At 45.6% G+C, this 20,731-nt stretch overlaps 1 protein-coding gene across 1 annotated transcript; it reads left to right on the top strand.

Moving 5' to 3' along the window:
* The first annotated feature begins 1,076 nt into the window (after positions 1-1,076).
* On the top strand, positions 1,077-19,080 carry LOC137523049 (dispanin subfamily A member 2b-like). Its single transcript, XM_068243243.1, has 2 exons — positions 1,077-1,322; positions 18,781-19,080. The coding sequence occupies exons 1-2, from the start codon at positions 1,152-1,154 to the stop codon at positions 18,931-18,933; spliced, it is 324 nt and encodes a 107-aa protein (XP_068099344.1). The 5' UTR covers positions 1,077-1,151; the 3' UTR covers positions 18,934-19,080.
* Positions 19,081-20,731: the final 1,651 nt, after the last annotated feature.

Raw genomic sequence — 20,731 nt, 5'->3', positions numbered from 1 at the left:
TTAAAAAAGTCATTTTTTTGACAAAATTCATGTCTTTTTTGATGAATATAATAAAAAGTAAAACTCGCAGCAGCAATCAAATAGCATCAAAAGAAAGCTGTATTAGTGACAAGAAAAGGAGGTAAAATTCATTTAGGTGGTAGGTTGTATGACCGAGCAATAAACCGTGAAAGCTGCAGTGGTCTGAATGGAGAAAAAGGCTCTGGTCCTTAAGGGGCGAAAAGACTGTGGTCCCGAAGTGGTTAAAGAGGTCTGGGAGGGGGGACCCCACGTCGTTTTTTTTTTATATTTACCACACTCAGAATGAAGTAAGTAAAACTCTTCCCACTTGGGGGAATCTATGAAAATAATACACTATTGTTACCTGTGCAAAAAAACCTGACATTTTCCGCATTTAAAAGACATTTTCGCCCTTGAAATTTAAAAATCGATTTTCTCAAAAACTATAAGGTCTTTTTGAAAAAAACATTTTTCCTCTTATTCCCACTGATCCCCTTAATATACCCTGGGAATTTGGTGTTCCTAAACTTTAAGCAGGCTTTGCTATTAACCGTTAAAGTCGGCGGGTTTTTAAATGTTTACATTTTTCCTTTGAAACTTTAACATCGATTTTCTCAAAAACTATAAGGTCTTTTTGAAAAAAAAAATTTTCCTCTTATTCCTCCTGATCTCCTTAATATATTCTCCAAATTTGAGGCTCTTAGCATTTAAGGGGGCTTTGCTATTAACCCTTAAAGTCGGCGGCTTTTTTATATTATACGGAGCGTTACGGTTTAACGCGAAATTACGGTAGCGTTTAATGCGAAATTACGGCATGAACGAAACGCGAAATTACGCGTTGAAAATTACGCTTACGGTATTTTCAATTACGATTTTAATGGCAATTACGCTACCGTAATTTCGCATCGTAATCGCAAATTTCGCATGCGTAATTTTAGTAATGCGAAATTACTAAAATTTCGGCTCAACTCTACATGCAGTGCTCTTATCAGCCTCAGCATCTGCTGTGCAGCATCCTCTGCCTGTGCCACACCCTGATGCCAGCCCAGCCTCCACCCTGCTCAATGATAGCACACAGCATCTCTCCTCTGCTTCCCCCAGAGCAGAGTTCAGCCTCAGCCTGCACAGGGGACACACTGGAGACAGACGAGATGGAGATTAACAACAAGAATCTGTACACTCCCCAGTCTGCTGCTGTCAGCATGCCAGTCATGCAATCCCCCACCCCTCACAAGCAGAAGGACTTCCTCGGCTGGTCTATCTTCAACCTCACCTTATGCTGCGTCCCCATAGGCCTCGTCGCACTCATATACTCCGTCAAAGTAAGTGGCAAATTCAAAATGTTTTTGTTTTTCTTGTGTGTTTTTGTTATAGTTTGTCTGTTTACAAAACCCAATCGGCTTCTTCTGAAATTTTTCTGTCCAAAAATATTTTGGCAAAATACAAACTTCTCTTTATAACCTCCTTCCCTCCTTCTGTGCTGAACAGTGTGTTAAAGAGGACCTGTAGTGACAATAACATAATTAATGAAATTGCTTTGTTTTTGTTTTGTTTGTTTTTTACAATATTCATATCTATACATTATTTTTTTGTGTTTGTCTATTGTCAACATTTTTCCTCACCCAAATTTACATTCTGAAATAGATCGCGGGTGGCAACCTCTTTAGTCCTGGCAGGTGCATCGCTGCGGAATGTTTATTTACATGAGAGTTCTGGAGTCAGTAGAAAATATACCTGGTCTCCCAGAATGCTCTGGGAGGAGAATTCAGCATAGCTAAACAGCCTAGGCTAAACATAACTGGGAGGGTGCAGTTACATATACAGCAATATAGATATAGGAAGAGTTTCTGATGCTGAAACCAAGATAATTATTGTAAAAGTGGGTATCCTGAATAATTTACTGCATTCTACTACATGTCACTACAGGGCCTCTTTACTGCATTCTACTACATGTCACTACAGGGCCTCTTTAATGCATTCTATTATATGTCACTACAGGGCCTCTTTACTGCATTCTACTATATGTCACTACAAGGCCTCTTTACTGCATTCTACTATATGTCACTACAGGGTCTCTTTACTGCATTGTGCTATATGTCACTACAGGGCCTCTTTACTGCATTCTACTATATATCATTACAGGGCCTCTTTACTGCATTCTACTATATGTCACTACAGGGTCTCTTTACTGCATTTTACTATATGTCACTACAGGGCCTCTTTACTGCATTCTACTATGTGTCACTACAGGGCCTCTTTACTGCATTCTACTATATGTCACTACAGGGCCTCTTTACTGCATTCTACTATATGTCACTACAGGGCCTCTTTACTGCATTCTGCTATATGTCACTACAGGGCCCCTTTACTGCATTCTACTATATGTCACCACAGGGCCTCTTTACTGCATTCTACTATATGTCACTGCAGGGCTTCTTTACTGCATTCTACTATATGTCATTACAGGGCCTCTTTACTGCATTCTACTATATGTCACTACAGGGCCTCTTTACTGCATTCTACTATATGTCACTGCAGGGCTTCTTTACTGCATTCTACTATATGTCACTACAGGGCCTCTTTACTGCATTCTACTATATGTCACTGCAGGGCTTTTTTACTGCATTCTACTATATGTCACTACAGGGCCTCTTTACTGCATTCTACTATATGTCACTACAGGGCCTCTTTACTGCATTCTACTATATGTCACTGCAGGGCTTCTTTACTGCATTTTACTATATGTCACTACAGGGCCTCTTTACTGCATTCTACCATATGTCACTACAGGGCCTCTTTACTGCATTCTACTATATGTCACTGCAGGGCTTCTTTACTGCATTCTACTATATGTCACTACAGGGCCTCTTTACTGCATTCTACTATACGTCACTACAGGGCCTCTTTACTGCATTCTGCTGTTACTACAGGGCCTCTTTACTGCATTCTACTATATGTCACTACAGGGCCTCTTTACTGCATTCTGCTGTCACTACAGGGCCTGTTTAAAGGACAACCGAACTGACATGTGACATGATGAGATAGACATGTGTATGTACAGCATACTAGCACACAAATAACTAGGCTGTGTTCCTTTTTTTCTTTCTCTGCCTGAAAAAGTTAAACATCAGGTATATAAGTGACAGTTTCTGTCCGGGTCGGGATTAATTACAGCCATAAAATACTTTCTTGTCAGTAAATGGCTTCTGAGAGCAAGAAAGATAATTCATAGATTTGAGCTCTGACATACTTCAAGGAAGGTGTCATTGAGCGGAGACAATGAAATAGTAAAAACTTAAAAACTAGATTGAAATCTATATATATAAAATCGGATGTATATGTGTGTGTGTGTGTGTGTGTGTGTGTGTGTGTGTGTGTGTGTGTGTGTGTGTGTGTGTGTGTGTGTGTGTGTGTGTGTGTGTGTGTGTGTGTGTGTGTGTGTGTGTGTGTGTGTGTGTGTGTGTGTGTGTGTGTGTGTGTGTGTGTGTGTGTGTGTGTGTGTGTGTGTGTGTGTGTGTGTGTGTGTGTGTGTGTGTGTGTGTGTGTGTGTGTGTGTGTGTGTGTGTGTGTGTGTGTGTGTGTGTGTGTGTGTGTGTGTGTGTGTGTGTGTGCCGCGATCACTCGAAAACCCCTTGACCGATTTGAACGAAACTTGGTATACAGGTTCCTTACTACCTGGGATGATAGGTTCTGGGGGTCTCGCGGCCCCCCTGCCCACCTGGGCGGAGCTACAAACAGCAAATCAGATTCCACCCATTCAAGTCAATGGAAAAAATGTAAAAGGCTGCCATTCTCACAGTAATCAAGCCAGAGTCCCCACACTTGGCACAGTTGGTCACTTGGTGACCGAGGTTACAAATCCAGGAAAAGCGGGTGGAGCATAAAACAGCCAATCAAAATTCAGCCATTCCTTTTAAATGGGAAAAAATGCAGCCATTCTTACACTGTTAATCGCAGGGTTCTCAAACTTGCCACACTTCGCCACTGGGTGAATAAGATTAAGATTTTGGAAAGTGGGTGGAGCCTACAACAGCCAATCAAAATTCACCTATTGCGTTTAAAGGGGAATATTTAAACTGCTGCCATTCTTACACTGTTTATGGCAGAGGCTTCAGACTTGCTGCAGTCAGTCATTAGGTGACTGGGGTCCAAATTCACTAAAGGGGCGGGGCCACAAACAGCCAATCAGATTTCTTTGCTGGATAAACTGCTTCCATTCACACAATTTTGATGCCAGGAACCTGAAAGCTCACAAAATTGGTCATTGAGTGACTGTGTGACAAGGTTACACAAAGTGGGTGGAGCCAAAAACACATTTTACTGGGAAAATATAAACTGCAGCCATTCTTACACTGTTAATGGCAGGGTTGTCAAACTTTGCACAGTTGGTCATTGAGTGAATGTGATTAAGATTTTGGGAAGTGGGTAGAGCCTACAACAGCCAATCAAAATTCAACTTTTGATTGTCAAAGGGAATATTTAAACTGCAACCATTCTTATACTGTTAATAGCAGATGCCTCAAACCTGGTACAGCTGGGCACTGGGTGACTGGGGTTCAAATTCAGAAAGGGGCGGAGCCACAAACAGCCAATCAGATATACAAAGTATTGATACCAAGGATCCCAAAGCTGATAAACTTGGTAATTGAGTGACTATATGTCAAGGTTACAAAAAGTGGGCGGTGCCAGAAACTTAATTTTTTACATGGCAGGGTTCCCAAACTTGATACAATTGGCCACTGGGTGCCTGGGATTATTATTCAGAAATGTGGGTGGAGCCTACAACAGCCAATCAAAATTCAGCTATTGATTTTCATGGGGAATATTTACATTGCTACCATTCTTACACTGTTAATGGCAGAGGCCTCAAACCTGATACAGTCAGTAATTGGGTGACTGGGGACCAAATTCACTAAAGGCGGTGGAGCCACAAACAGCCAATCAGATTTGTTAGATTGATTTCAGCCATTCTGTTATTGGCAGGGTTCTCAAACTTGACACAGTTGGCCACTGGGTGACTAGGATTAATATTTAGGAAAGTGGGTGGAGTGTACAGCAGCCAATCAAAATTCATCTTTTGATTTTCAAGGGGAATATTTACATTGCTGCCATTCTTGCACTGTTAATGGCACAGATTATTATACAGAAAAGTGGGTGGAGCCTAAAAAAAACAATCAAAATTCACCTGTTGATTTTCAAAGGGAATATTAAAATTGCTGCCATTCTTGCACTGTTAATGGCACAAGCCTCAAACCTGGTACAGTTGATCATTGGGTCACTGGGGTTCAAATTCAGAAAAGGGGATAGAGGAGGCATGGGCAAACTTGGCCCTCCAGCTGTTGAGGAACTACAAGTCCCACAATGCATTGCAGGAGTCTGACAGCCACAGTCATGACTCATAAAGGCAAATGCATTGTGGGATTTGTAGTTCCTTAACAGCTGGAGGGCCAAGTTTGCCCATGCCTGTGATAGAGCCACAAACAGCCAATCAGATGTTTCATTTCACTGGGAAAATACAAATTATTGATGCCAAGGACCCAAAGCTCACAAACATGGTCATTGAGTGACTGTGTGTCCAGTTTACAAAAAGTGGGCGGAGCCAAAAACAAATTTCAATGGGAAAATGTAAACTGCAGCCCTTCTTCACTGTTAATGGCAGGGATCTCAAACTTTGCCAAGATGGTCACTGGGTGACTGAGATTAATATTCAGGGAAGTGGGTGGAGCCTATAATAGCCAAAATAGCCAAAATAGTCAAAATTCACCTGTTGATTTTCAAAAGGAATATTTAAATTGCTGCCATTTTTACACTGGTATTAGCAGATCAGAGCAGTTTCTAGGCTAAATCTCACCCAGGGCGAGGGTGTAAAAATCGCCCCCCACCCCACCCCCATGGAGCCAGGCATAGGTGCCCGCAGTACAGGTTGAACAGGTTAGCTACGTAGGTGCCTCCAGTATAGGGTAGCCTGCATAGTTGCCCCCAGTGTAGGTTAGATAGGTAGGTGCCTGCTTTATAGGTTATCTACGTTGGTGCCTCCAGTATAGGGTAGCCCGTATAGTTGCCACCAGTGTGGGTTAGATAGGTAGGTGCCCCCAGTATAGTTTAGATAGGTAGGTGCCCGCAGTATAGGTTAGATAGGTAGGTTCCCGCAGTATAGGTTCGATAGGTAGGTTCCCCCAGTATGGGTTAGATCGGTAGGTTCCCCCAGTATAGGTTCAATAGGTAGGTTCCCCCAGTATAGGTTAGATAGGTAGGTCCCCCCAGTATGGGTTAGATAGGTAGGTTCCTGCAGTTTAGGATAGTTAGGTAGGTTCCCGCAGTATAGCTTGGCTAGGTAGGTTCCCGCAGTATAGGTTAGTTAGGTAGGTTCCCGCAGTATAGGTTAGTTAGGTAAGTTCCCGCAGTATAGGATAGTTAGGTAGGTTCCCACAGTATAGCTTGGCTAGGTAGGTTCTCGCAGTATAGGTTAGTTAGGTAGGTTCCCGCAGTATAGGTTAGTTAGGTAGGTTCCCGCAGTATAGGTTAGTTAGGTAGGTTCCCGCAGTATAGGATAGTTAGGTAGGTTCCTACAGTATAGCTTGGCTAGGTAGGTTCCCGCAGTATAGGTTAGTTAGGTAGGTTCCCGCAGTATAGGTTAGTTAGGTAGGTTCCCGTAGTATAGGTTAGTTAGGTAGGTTCCCGCAGTATAGGTTAGTTAGGTAGGTTCCCGCAGTATAGGTTAGTTAGGTAGGTAGGTTCCTGCAGTGTAGGATAAATAGGTAGGTTCCTGCAGTTTAGGTTAGTTAGGTAGGTTCCCACAGTTTAGGTTAGTTGGTATGGGCGGTATGAGTTGGGCGCAGGAGCGGGGGGAGCGAACATAATAGTAATAACTCACCTGCTTCCGCCGAACCCGCGCTGCTTCAATGTCCTTCCTTTCCCGGCATCTATCTCATTAGTCACAGTGCTTCCTGTGATGACATGCGGTATGTCATCACAGGGGGCGCTGTTACCAGGCGACGGACGCCGGGAGAGGAAAGATATTGAAACTGCGGGGAACGGATGAAGAAGGTGAGTTATAACTATTATGTCCGTTCCCCCGCTCCGGCGCCCCCCCTCCTGCCGCACAATAAAGCACCCCGGGCGATTGCACGTATCACACACCCATAGAAACGGGGCTGTAGCAGATGCCTCAAACCTGCTATAGTTGGTCATTGGGTGACTGGGGTTCAAATGTTGGAGAGGAGTGCAGCCACAGACAGCCAATCTGATTTGTTTAATTTCTATGGGAATATACAAATTATTGATGCCAAAGACCCCGAAGTTCACAAACTTGGTCATTGAGTGTTCGTGCATTAGGGTTAGAAAAAGTGGGCGGAGCCAAAACCGGTCAAATACATACACAGGCAGTTCCACGTCATTAGTGGGTGGAGACAAATGCAAATTTCACTGGGAAAATGTAAACTGCAGCCATACTTACACTGTTAATGGTAGGGTTCTCAAACTTTGCACAGTTGGTCACTGGGTGACTGGGTTAAATATTCAGAAAAGTGGGTGGAGCCTACAAAAGTGAATCAAACTTCACCTATTGCTTCTCAAGGGGAATATTTAATTGCTGCCATTCTTGCACTGTTAATGGCACAGGCCTCAAACCTGCTACAGTTGGTCATTGGGTGACTGGGGTTCAAATTCAGAAAAGGGGTGGAGCCACAAACAGCCAATCAGATTTTTTTCATTTCAATGCAAATTATTGTTTCCAAAGACCGCAAAGCTCACAAACTTGGTCATTGAGTAATTGTGTGTTAGGGTTAGAAAAAGTGGGCGGAGCCAACACTAGCCAAATACATACCCGGGCAACGCCGGGCAATCAGCTAGTATAAAATAAAACAGGGATATCTTAAAAAAAAAGTTATTTTTAGGAGACTGAGGATAGATACAATTGTTTTTCTCATAAATTTATTTTCACCTCGGATGTCCTTTAAGGCTTTATAAGCAAAAGGCACATTCTGTCTTCATCGGCTATGGTAAATTTAAGCCTGACAATGCATCTACCCCCCCCCCCCCCCCCCCCAAAAAAAGCACTATATTTAAAAATAAGCAGTGTGGTGACAGTCGCTCTGAGATTTTTGGCAGTGGCTTTGTGGTGACACGGTCGTTGTTTGGTAATATTTCAATAGCGTGTTTATTTACACAGATCTGTAAATGTTTAGCTATTTTTATCCTGGGTTTCTGTAGCACTGCCAGATTTCCAGACAACTCCGAACAATTCACTTTTAAATGTCTAATGCTTCCAAAGTGATTTCACTAATATGGTCTATATACCATGTTTGGTAAGCCAGTGGTTAATATTTGTTTTTATTATCCTTTGGATTACTGACGTATGACTTAAAGAAAACCTGTAACTAAGAAAAAGTTCCCCTGGGGGTACTCCCCTCGGGTGGAGGAAGCCTCTGGGTCCTGTCGAGGCTTCCCCCGTCCTCCTGTGTCCCACCGCGGTCTCGCTGTGCCCCTCCAAACAGCGGGGATGTAAATATTTACCTTCCTGGCTCCAGCGCAGGCGCAGTATCGGCTCTCCGCTCGGAGATAGGCGGATATAGCGGATCGCTGTCGGTCCGCTCTACTGCGCAGGCACAAGTCTCCTGCAAGTCTCCTGCATCTGTGTAGCAGAGCGGACCCGACAGAGATCAGCTATATCTGCCTATCTCCGTGCTGAGAGCCGCAACAGCGCCCCCGCTGGAGGCAGGGAAAGTAAATATATGAAGCCTTGTCAGGCTTGTTGAGGGAGGATTGCGGGAGACTTCGGGGGAGCCAGCGCTGGACTGCCTGCAGCTACTGCGATGGGGGAAGCCTCATTGGGACCCTGAGGCTTCCCTCTCCTGAGGGAAGTAGCCACCAGGGGACCTTTTTTTGTTACAGAGTCTCTTTAATCTTTTTAAAGGAAACCCGAAGTGAGAGGGATATGGAGGCTGACATGTTTGTTTCCTTTTAAATAATGCACATTGCCTGGCTGTCCTGCTGACCCTCTGCCTCTAATAATTTAAAGTGTACCCGAGGCGACATGTGACATGATGAGATAAATGTTTATCTACAGTGCCAAACATATTAATAACCAGGCCTGAAAGAGTTAATTTCTTGGCATGGAAGTGACAGCTTCTGACTTGTGGGTACCTTGTCAGGAATAGTAAACCTCACTGATAAGCAAATTACAGCCATAAAAGTCTTCCTGGCAGAGTAAACTTATGAGAGCGGGGGGGGGGGGTGAAATACATGAACTATTGACCTTTTTCTTACTCTGGGACACTTAATAGGCTGCCACTGATTAGAGACTGTAAAATATTCAACCTATTTTATAAATGCTTAAATATAAAATAAAACCCTAGGATACTTAAAAAGGTTATTTTTAGGAGTAGGGGGATAAATATAATTGTTTATCTTATCAGATAATTTTCACTTTAACCTCCCTGGCGGTTTATTTATTTTGCCAGGGAGGCTGCAATGTGTTTTTTTTTTAATTAAAAAAAAAATATTTCATGCAGCCAACTGAAAGTTGGCTGCATGAAAGCCCACTAGAGGGCGCTCCTGATGTGTACTTTCGATCGCCTCCGGCAATCGAAAGTAACAAGATAGGCCGCATTCGCTTTCCTCGTCGCCATGGCGACGAGCGGAGTGACGTCATGGACGTCAGTCGACGTCCTGACGTCAGAGCCGCCCGATCCAGCCCCTAGCGCCGGCCGGAACTGTTTGTTCCGGCTGCGCTGGGCTCGGGCGGCTGGGGGGACCCTCTTTCGCCGCTGCACGCGGCGGATCGCCGCGGAGCGGCGGCGATCGGGCAGCACACGCGGCTGGCAAAGTGCCGGCTGCGTGTGCTGCTTTTTTCAGAACCGAAATCGGCCCAGCAGGGCCTGAGCGGCGACCTCCGGCGGCATACCCCGAGCTCAGCTCGGGATTACCGCCAAGGAGGTTAAAGGACCTCTATTGCGAAAATTGTAAAATTTAAAGTACGTGTAAACATATACAAATAAGTCAATTTCTCCCAGAGTAAAATGTGCTATAAATTACTTTTTTCCTATGTTGCTGTCACTTACAGTAGGTTGTAGAAATCTGACACTACCGACAGGTTTTGGATCAGCTCATCTCCTCATGGGGAAGGGGGGGGGTATTTATTTTCAAAAGCACCTAGTGAATGGCAGTTGCTCCATCCAATCCAAATGTAAAAAAAAGTAAAAAAGTAATTTATGGCTCATTTTACTCTGGAAGAAATGTACTTCTTATTGGTATGTGTTTACATGTATTTTACATTTTTCTGTGATAGTGTTCATTTGAGCCATAGACCCCGAACAAGCATGCAGATCAGATGTCTGACAAATCTGACAAGAGTAGCTGCATGCTTGTATCAGGTGGGTGATTCAGACACTACTGACCGGAAAGATCAGCAGGACAGCCAGGCAACTGGTATTGTTTTAAAGGAAATAAATATGGCCGCTTCTATAGGTCTCACACCTCAGGTTCCATTTGAGTTGCTTACTAATGATACAATCTTGATTGTACAATCTTACCAGTTCTATGTGATATGAGTGACTACTTAAATTATCCATTCAAAGTACAATTCTTCACTCTACCCGTCTACTACTTGAATTTGGTAAAGATTGGATTACTAGTGGGCACCTTAACCGATACAAAAACACGATATGGCTGGGGAAGAAGATCCTGGCCTATCAAGTGTAAAATCTACAGGTGCCCATCAATGAACCAATCTTGATTGTACAATCGTACAATTTCTATGTAATATGAGGCTAACTAAGTATTTAATCAAAATATTAAGTGCTCAGTTTACCCTTCTGCTACAAAGATTCGGCAAGATTGTTCAATCGAGATTGGATGACTGATGGGCACCGTGAGGGCACAATATATATCTGATGATCTGCTCTAGCAGGCTTACAATCTAAAGCCTTGTATACAGGCACTCAGGGGCTGCTATACACATGCTGGATTTTTGGTCGTCATTATGGGCTCCCTTGGTCGAGTTTCATCTAGCATATGCAGGGCCAGATTTCTGGAAAGGCCCCAAAGGCCATGGCCTTGGGCGCTGAAAAAGCAAGAGGGCGTCAGGACTTGGGGAGAGATAAAATTCCACATGTCAAAATAAATCATCTCTCCTGCTCCAAAGCCACCCTGCTTTGCTGCACATAAGCATAACCTGAATTCCAGAGCTCCGTGCATCTTTCTTACTTCCTGGTGTGCAATGAGACAATGCTATCTCCAGGAACATACACAAGCTTCAGTTTAGTGCCAGGGCTGTAGAGAAGAATTCGGATCCAATAAGGTTTACATTTACGGGATTATCCGCTCCACTCTACTGTTACTGTTACTGATGGTTAGTTGTTCGAGTGCGAATTTCTACTCCTACTCCTGCCAGAGGAAAGTTGATGCAGAAATAACTCCAGAGTTTCAAGCAACAATGTAATTTAGGTGAAGCATAGAAAACATTTCATGAATGAGATCAACTGGAAGAAAGTTTACTTTAGTCTTGATGGAAGGCATCAAATATGGGTGGGGGGGGGGGGGCTTGATGCACACCATAGGGTGTGGCCCAATGCATCCTGGGTGGTCAGACCAAAGGCTAACGGACAACCAATATGTAATCAGAGTGAATGTTCGGCACTTTAGATGTAAGATACAACTTAATCTTTATTGCTGAACATAAAACATTCCAACGTTTCGAGACAACAGCGTTTCTCTTTCTCAAGGACAGCAAATGCCAAACAGATGAGCACCCGGGGGGAATAAACTGGATGTTCATTATCGGGTGTCTGAAGACATCTACCAATGCCTAGCCCTTAAAGAGAACCCGAGGTGGGATTTAATTATGTTACTGGGGCACAGAGGCTGGTTGTGCACACTAAGACCAGCCTCCGTTGCCCTATGGTGTGCCTCCATGTCCCCCCTGCACGGCGCTATACCCCCGCAGTGCTGGCGACACGCAGCACGTCGCCAGCACAATGTTTACCTATGCGCTGCTGTCAGTCAGCGCCGCTCCCCCGCCTCCTCCACATCGGCGTTACCCGCCCGCGTCACTTCCCTCCTATCAGCTTCTATATTTATTTTATTGGAGGCACATGCTGGCAGATTATGTTATTTGGGGACACATGCTGCCTGTCATTCTTACTGGAGGACACATGCTGCCTGATTTTCTTATTGGGGATGTGAAGATCATAAGCCTTTAGTTAGGCTTTTGGGCACTGGCGTAACAATAGGCCCTGCAGCCCCTGCTCCCATGGGGGGGCCCGCTCGGGGCCGTTTTGTGGGGGCTGGAGGGGTGGCAGCATGAGGGGAAAGCCTTGGCCACAGTCGGCGGGGAGAGGGGAAGTTCCCCCCCCCCCCTCTCCCTCACCTCGGGGCTCTCCCCTCTGCGCTCCCCTCCAGCTAGTTACAGTGTGGGCGGCGAGCAGATACATACCTTCCGTGCGTTCCACCGCATATTCCTCGCTCTAGCGGCTGACGTCATTTCCGGAAGTGATGTCAGCCGCTAGAGCGAGGAGTATGCGGTGGAACGCACGGAACAAGGTATGTATCTGCCCGCCGCTGCCCGCCGCCCACACTGTAACTAGCTGGAGGGGAGCGCAGAGGGGAGAGCCCCGAGGTGAGGGAGAGGGGGGGGGGGACTTCCCCTCTCCCCGCCAACTCTGGCCAAGGCTTTCCCCTCATGCTGCCACCCCTCCGGCCCCCACAAAACGGCCCCGAGCGGGCCCCAGGGAGGTGGGGGGGGGCCACAAGGAAATTCTGCAGGGGGGCCTGGTGGCGCCTAGTTACACCCCTGCTTTGCGATATACAATGTCACTGGGAGATACACACTGCCTGATTATATTATTGGGGACACATGCTGCCTGATTACCTTACTGGAGGATGTGAAGATCTCAGTTAGGCTTTTGGGTATACAATGTCATTGGGAGATACGCACTGTCTGATTATGTTATTGGGGGACACATGCTGCCTGTTATGTTGCTCGGTAAAAATATGTTGCCTAATTACTTTACTAGAGGACTGTATAAGTCACTGAGAGAGACACATGCTGCCTGATTATGTCATTGGAAGACACAGACTGCCTGTTTATGTTACTGTGGGACTGTAACAGCTGGTGGGGATATCGCCGCGGCGGAGAGCGGCATGGACGCCGTCTCCACGTGTCAGCCGGCGGCGGTCCCCACCTCGCTGTTACACACAGGTCCTTCGGCCGCAAACAGGGCAGCTGACTTGCCGATCAGCTGGCTCCAACTAGCTGTTGGATTGGCTGGGCGGCTGGGTGGCGCTGCAGATGCGCTCCCAGCATATAAGGAGCTAGGCATCTGTTGCTCCTCGTCTGCTGTCGTGAATACATTGTGTTAACGCTCAGACCTTAGTCCAGATCCTAGGTGTTGATACCAAGGACGTCACACCTTAGTTTAGGATTGTATTGTATATTTACCTGTGTTTTTGACTCTGGCTATCCCTGACTACTCTTTATTCTAATCGATCTTGTACCTCTGCCTATCTGATTCAAGTTGCCGACCCTGCCTGTTTACCGACTCTGAATCAGCCTTCCGCTCCTGTACTGCTGCCGTCTCTCTGTTGCCGAACCTCTGCTTGTCTGACCTTTCTCCCTCCAGTGGAACGTCTCCCACTGGTGGGCTATCTCTGAGGCTTGCCTCTCTGAGACGCTTGCCCTAGCAGATTGTTACTGCTAGAGGCTGAGACTCCTCTTCCAGCCTTTTAGAGGATCTCACATACCGGGTTCCCATTCAGAGGTAACCACGCCTCTGAGGAATCGCTGTGTGGTGGACATTTCCACGATCTTGTGTTTTGACATTGTCATTATTGTTATCACTGTTTTGGTGTCCAGAGGTTAGTCATACTTGTATTATTGGTGATTCTGCAGATCATCAATAATCAGGTATATATCTGTATTATTGGTGATACTGCAGATCACCCATAATCAGATTCTCTCTGTGTGTTGACACCGGTCGTTACAGGGACACAACCTGACTGTTTTATGCTACTGGAGGACACATGTGGCCTAATTATGATTAACATTTCTAGGAGGTTTTGCAGCAGCACATTTGATGCCAACAATGTCTATTTAAAGAGAATCTGTATTGTTAAAATCACACAAAAGTAAACATACCAGTGCGTTAGGGGACACCTCCTATTCCCCTCTGTCACAATTTCGCCGCTCCCCGCCGCATTAAAAGTAGTCAAAAACTGTTTTAAAAAGTTTGTTTATAAACAAACAAAATGGCCACCAAAACAGGAAGTAGGTTGATGTACAGTATGTCCACACATAGAAAATACATCCATACACAAGCAGGCTGTATACAGCCTTCCTTTTGAATCTCAAGAGATCATTTGTGTGTTTCTTTCCCCCTGCATCTCTCATGCACTGAAGTTTCAGGCTGCTCGTTTCTTCCTGCAAACAGCTTTGCCCTTGTCTGTAATTCTTCAGTATGTGAAAGCCCAGCCAGCTCAGAGGACGATTTATCCAGCTTGTAAAAGATAAGAGAGAAGAGAGAAGCTGCCCTAATCTAAAGAATACACAGGCAGTGTGCATATAGGGGCCTGGAAGAGGGAGTTCATAGCAGAACCACAACACTGAAGAACTTGGCAGCCTTCCAGACACAGGCCGACAAGTCTGACAGGGGAAAGATACATTGATTTATTACAGAGACAGTGATAGTAGAAAGTGCTGCAGTAAGCTAGAACACATTAGAATAGCTTTTGGAACTTGTAGGATGATAAAAAACAGGATGCAATTTTTGTTACGGAGTCTCTTTAATGACATCTTGTATGGCTGTTTGTGAGAATTATCGTTGATCTTTTTTTTTTCATGCAAATGTTATGCTGTTATGCTAATTTTTCATAAATACATAAATGCAGCAGTGGCAATATATGAATTCCAAACAGTACTACCGTATTTTGTTGGACTACAAGACGCACCTATGTTTAGAAGGCAAAAACCAGGGGAAGAAAATATATAAACTAATCCTGGTGCATCCATGGTGAAGAGGCATCTTGTGGATTATGCCCCCTTTGTACCTCATGCCCCCTTGTACTTCTTGTGTCTCCCTGTGTCCTCCTCTGTTCCCCATGTGTTTGCCTCTGTCCTCCTGTGTCTGCCTCTGTCCTCCACTTTGCCCCATTGTGTCCCCATGTCCTCCATTTCTCCCGTGTCCTCCTCTGTATGGCCACAGTACAGGGAGTCCCCGACATTGCGGCAGGTTGGAGGTTTGTATTGGAAGGTATACACAAGTCAGGAACTCCCTGCATTTGGACTATAAGACGCAGTGACTTTTTTCCCCCACTTTTGGAGGAGAAAAAGTGAGTCTTATAGTCCAAAAAATACAGTAATTTGCATAACATTAGCATAAAATCTGCATCCACTCAAAATTATTAGCATCCAATAAACAATCTCTATATAGAGGCTTTTCTAGTTATGTCCTGGCTAGGTTCAAAGTATTTGGCCAAGGTCTATTGTGACCACTCCCACCTTGTGATGTAATACACAACATTTTCCTATTATGTGCTCCAGGTTGACAACTGCATTGCAAATGATCATTTCCTGTGCTATTATAAATATGCAGTGAATATATAGGACAATCGATGATTTTATCAAGCAGATAAAAATACAGTAAAATCAATGTATTTATTTTTTTTACTAAGAAACAGACAGTGACTCACTTACAGCTGAGCTATTGCAAATACCTTGTGTGGCCACATTTCCCATTTTTTAATTTTATTTTTATTTATTTATGAAAACAATAAATTTTATAAGAAATCGGAAATAATTGTTTTTGTTTTTTATTATGGAGGGAAAAAAAAGATCTTTTCAACAGATTTACTATCTGACCGATTTTCCAATTGTTTTTCTGATCGATTTCCATTCACTTCTATGAGAAATCGATCAGAAAAACGATCGAAAATCAGATCGGACCTGTCAGAAATGATCTATCGAACCATCTATCTGCTAAAAAATTTCATGGTGTATTCCCAGCATCAGAAAAAAAAAATCAGAGAGAAAAATATAAAAACTGAAAGTTTTATTTGATTTTTTTTTTTTTGCTTACATTTTCTGAAAACTCCATCATAAGCATACCTATGAATTATCCGCCGGGAGATTTTGGTGCAGGGGAAAGCTGATATACAGCTCACCCGGCTCCTGCACAAGTCCCGGCGGTGTTAATTACTATTAGAGATGGGCCGAACCTCCGATTTTAGGTTCGCGAACCGGGTTCGCGAACCTTCGCGGAACGTTCGGTTCGCGTTAAAGTTTGCGAACCGCAATAGACTTCAATGGGGGTGCGAACTTTGAAAAAAAAAAAAATTATGCTGGCCACAAAACTGATGGAAAAGATGTTTCAAGGGGTCTAACACCTGGAGGGGGGCATGGCGGAGTGGGATACATGCCAAAAGTCCCGGGGAAAAATCTGGATTTGACGCAAAGCAGCGTTTTAAGGGCAGAAATCACATTGAATGCTAAATGACAGGCCTAAAGTGCTTTCAAACATCTTGCATGTGTATACATCAATCAGGTAGTGTAATTAAGGTACTGCTTCACACTGACACACCAAACTCACCGTGTAACGCACCGCAAACAGCTGTTTGTGTAGTGATGGCCGTGCTGGACTGGTGCGCACCATGGCGAGAGTGCAGGTTTTGGTGGCTTTACAGCCCATATGGTCGCCTGGCTGATGTAGCTGAATGACAGAACAGTGACTGTCCAGCTGATCAAATTTGGTCTGACCACAATGAAGCAACGACCTTATTATCTTTTGTGTGCCCCCCGAGACACTCATCTAGGCGCCGGTCATTGCTTCATTGTGATACGCAAGCCCCTTCACCACGGCAAGGTAATGATCACGAAGGGGAATGGGCGCATGTACATGCCTTTTCTTTTGTTGTTGCAGCTGCCCGCAGTGCAGCCAGAAAAATTAGGCAGTCATGTACACGCACCAGAAAAATTATTACAGCGGCCGCTGCTAGCAGCGGCCTAAAAAATTCAACAATCCGCCTGGAGTCCCGGACCCTGTTGGTGATGGCGGAGAAGGTAGTCAAGCGGCCTGCAGGCAGACATGCTGTGTGGAGGGACTGGGAGCGAGTTGCGAGTGGCGGGTTCACAGAACAGGTATGCAGTGGCAGGTTCACTGAACACAACAGGTATGCAGTGGCGGGTTCACTAAACAGGTATACAGTGGCGGGTCCACTGAACAGAACAGGTATGCAGTGGCGGGTTCACTGAACACAACAGGTATGCAGTGGTGGGTTCACTGAACAGGTATGCAGTGGTGGGTTCACAGAACAGGTATGCAGTGGTGGGTTCACAGAACAGGTATGCAGTGGTGGGTTCACAGCACAGGTATGCAGTGGTGGGTTCACAGAACAGGTATGCAGTGGTGGGTTCACAGCACAGGTATGCAGTGGCAGGTTCACTGAACAGGTATGCAGTGATGGGTTCACAGCACAGGTATGCAGTGGCAGGTTCACTGAACAGGTATGCAGTGATGGGTTCACAGCACAGGTATGCAGTGTTGGGTTCACAGAACAGGTATGCAGTGGTGGGTTCACAGCACAGGTATGCAGTGGCAGGTTCACTGAACAGGTATGCAGTGATGGGTTCACAGAACAGGTATGCAGTGGCAGGTTCACTGAACAGGTATGCAGTGGTGGGTTCACAGAACAGGTATGCAGTGGTGGGTTCACAGAACAGGTATGCAGTGGTGGGTTCACAGAACAGGTATGCAGTGGTGGGTTCACTGAACAGGTATGCAGTGATGGGTTCACAGAACAGGTATGCAGTGGCAGGTTCACAGAACAGGTATGCAGTGGTGGGTTCACAGTACAGGTATGCAGTGGTGGGTTCACAGAACAGGTATGCAGCCAGCCAGGAACAAGTTAAGCCTAACTAATCTTTCCCTGAGAGACAGTCTGCAGCAGCTCGCCCTATTCTCACTAACGCAGGCAGCACACGAGTGACCGTAATGGCCGCCGCTGCCTGCCTTATATAAGGGGGGGTGGGGCTCCAGGGGCTAGTGTAGCCTAATTGGCTACACTGGGCCTGCTGACTGTGATGTAGAGGGTCAAAGTTGACCCTCAAGGTGCATTATGGGGCGAACCGAACTTCCGCAAAGGTTCGCCAGCGGGACGCGAACGTGAACCACCGAAGTTCGCGTGGAACCGTTCGCCGGTGAACCGTTCAGCCCATCTCTAATTACTATTCCCCCTCCAGGCCGCCATGGATGGTGGGGAATGATGATGTGTGTATTATCCAGATGTCATCCAGATGTCATCCGGAGCTCACCACTGCCGCCAATCCCATCTCCCTCCATCTTCTGGCCGGCAGGTATGCGCGATGTTACACGACGAGCGCAACAAGACTTCAAACGATCGTGGTACTTTGTGCGGGTGTCGGCGGGGATATTCCTGATCTGAACCGCCGTGTCCATTGCTTAACGGTGCGCGATCGCCACAGGGGTCAACATGCACATGTTAAACAATGTTGCCCGACATTGGGGAACAGCGACACAAGTATCGCCTGGTGGGTACTTGCCATAACACGTGTTATGCAACTGACCTCTGAGAACCTAGCCTGAATCTTTCAAATTATTTGATCAAGTAGAAAGATTGATCAGATTCAGATCCGAACCAACCCCCCCACCCCAAAAAAAAAAAAATAGAATTCTGTATAGCCACCAATATTATTGTCCTATAGAAGTTGCCCTGCGATAAAGTACCAAACAAATATTTGAGTAACAATAATGACATTGTTTTCTTTTTCAGACTCGCGATGCCAGGTACGCCAACAATGACATCATCGCCACCAAATATTCCCGAACGACCTGGAAGCTGAATGTGTTGAGTCTGGTGGTCGGCATCCTCCTATACATTTTATTTTTCACCCTTTTTGTCTTTCTGCCTCGAAAACTACGATAAAAGCTGCTGACCGTTGGCTGCACTCCTGCAAGATGTAAAAAATATATACAATAAATATAAATATATATGGTACAAATAGATAAAATATATGGGGATTGGTTATTCATGTCAAATGGGGGAGAGTATTTAATAAAACATAAAAGAATATTGTGTGTTTATTTCAATGGAAAAATGGAGTACAAGGTTCGGATCAGCGGCGTAACAATAGGCCCTGCAAGGGATGCACCTGCAGGGGGCCCAGAAGCCACAGGGGGCCCTGTGGGGGGAGAAGTTTCTTTTCCCTGTCCAGAGAGACTGACAAGGGCATGGAGAGAAAAAACTTTCTGCTCTCTGCATAATTGTTCTAATGACTACATCTGCTCAGCCACTGATAAGGAATCATACAAAGTTTTGCAGACAAAGATTTGTAGGCTGTCCCTATTCTGTGTGCAGCAGGCTCTTGTGTACAACATCCAGCCCCCAACCTCTCTACCCCCTCCCCAAGTGCTCTGTTCCGTGACGGGAGGGGGCCCCATCCAAAGTTTTGCAGGGGCCCCAGTGATTTCTGGTTATGCCCCTGGTTCGGATAAAGAAGTTTTTATTTTACTCTTTTGAGTACCAGACGTCTTTGGCCCTATAAAAAGGAACTTAAAGGGGTTTCGCTCGCGTCATCTGAGGCTTACTGCGCAGGCGCAGTACAACGGTTTCTTGTACTGCGCTTGCGCAGTAAGCTTCCGATGACGCAGGCGGAAGCGAGCGGGTGCGCGGCCACTGTAGCGCAGCCGCAGTTGGATCCCATGCCGCTTAGACCGGGGCCGGCGGCGGAGAACGGCAGATGGGAGAAGGACGGCGTGGGACGTCCTCCTCCCATCTCCCGCTGCACGGGGCTGATAGAAGCCCAAGGTAAGTGTCTGTTTTTCTCCTCCGCAACCCCCCACAGAACTCCTTTAAGCGAAAAGGGGGACAAAATACATTGCAAAGCGAGAAGTTAAAAAAATAAGCGAGATCAAGAAATGATTGGTATTCGCCATGTGATTTGTTCATGTTGTTTGATGCACAGCCTGCAGGTCATCATCTTTACTGCTGGTAGACATGAAAAAAATAATACCGCACCACCTGCCATTATCTATAACCACACCCACTAACATTACGACAGGATAAAAGTAGTGATGATCGTAATACGAAATTTCGCGCAAATTTTCACAATTTCGCCTATACGTAATTACGATTTGTAAATTCAAATTTCGTATAACCATTTCTAATTTTGCATAAACGTTCTCATAATTTTCGCTTAATTTCGTGCCCATTTTAGCTGTGAAATGCAAAGCCCCCATACAAGGTATTGTCACCAGAATTGCGACATATGTTGTGGAGAATAGTAGGTACCAGGCAAAAAAAAATAATTTTTCAAAAAGACTTTGTAGCTTTTGTTGTTGTTCTTGTTTAACCCTTTCGGGACCGGCCGCCTAACCCCCTTCAGGACCAGGGATTTTTGCAGAAGGGGGGGTGCGTTTGGAGGGTCAGGCAGCCGGATCCCTGCAGGGTCTGGCTGGGCTGTCTCCCCCCTGTGTGGCCAGGGGTCCCCCCTTGTCAGCAGCAATCACTCACCTTCCAGGCTTCAGGGACGAGCCGCAGCGGATCCCTCTGCTCCGGCCGGCATCTCAGCTCCTACTGCCGCTCACTTCCGGATGACGTCATTAAGCCGGGACCCGGCACTGACGTCAGAAGGAGCAGAGATGCCGGCAAGAGCGGTGGGGAGCGCCAATCGTCGCAGGAACAGCAGGGAAGTGAGTGGATCCTCTTCTTTCCTCCCTACCGC

This window comes from Hyperolius riggenbachi, chromosome 6 (genome assembly GCF_040937935.1).
Source record: "Hyperolius riggenbachi isolate aHypRig1 chromosome 6, aHypRig1.pri, whole genome shotgun sequence".
Classification (NCBI taxonomy): Eukaryota; Metazoa; Chordata; class Amphibia; order Anura; family Hyperoliidae; genus Hyperolius; species Hyperolius riggenbachi.
Note: the sequence above shows the minus strand (reverse complement) of the source record. Positions and strands in the feature narration are given on the sequence as shown.

What these genes read in the sequence shown, in the direction of transcription:
- LOC137523049 (XM_068243243.1), top strand. Translation starts at nt 1,152, where the DNA reads ATGGAGATTAACAACAAGAATCTGTACACTCCCCAGTCTGCTGCTGTC. An exon ending in CACTCATATACTCCGTCAAA is followed by an intron (nt 1,323 to 18,780) that starts GTAAGTGGCAAA and finishes TTTCTTTTTCAG; the next exon opens with ACTCGCGATGCCAGGTACGC.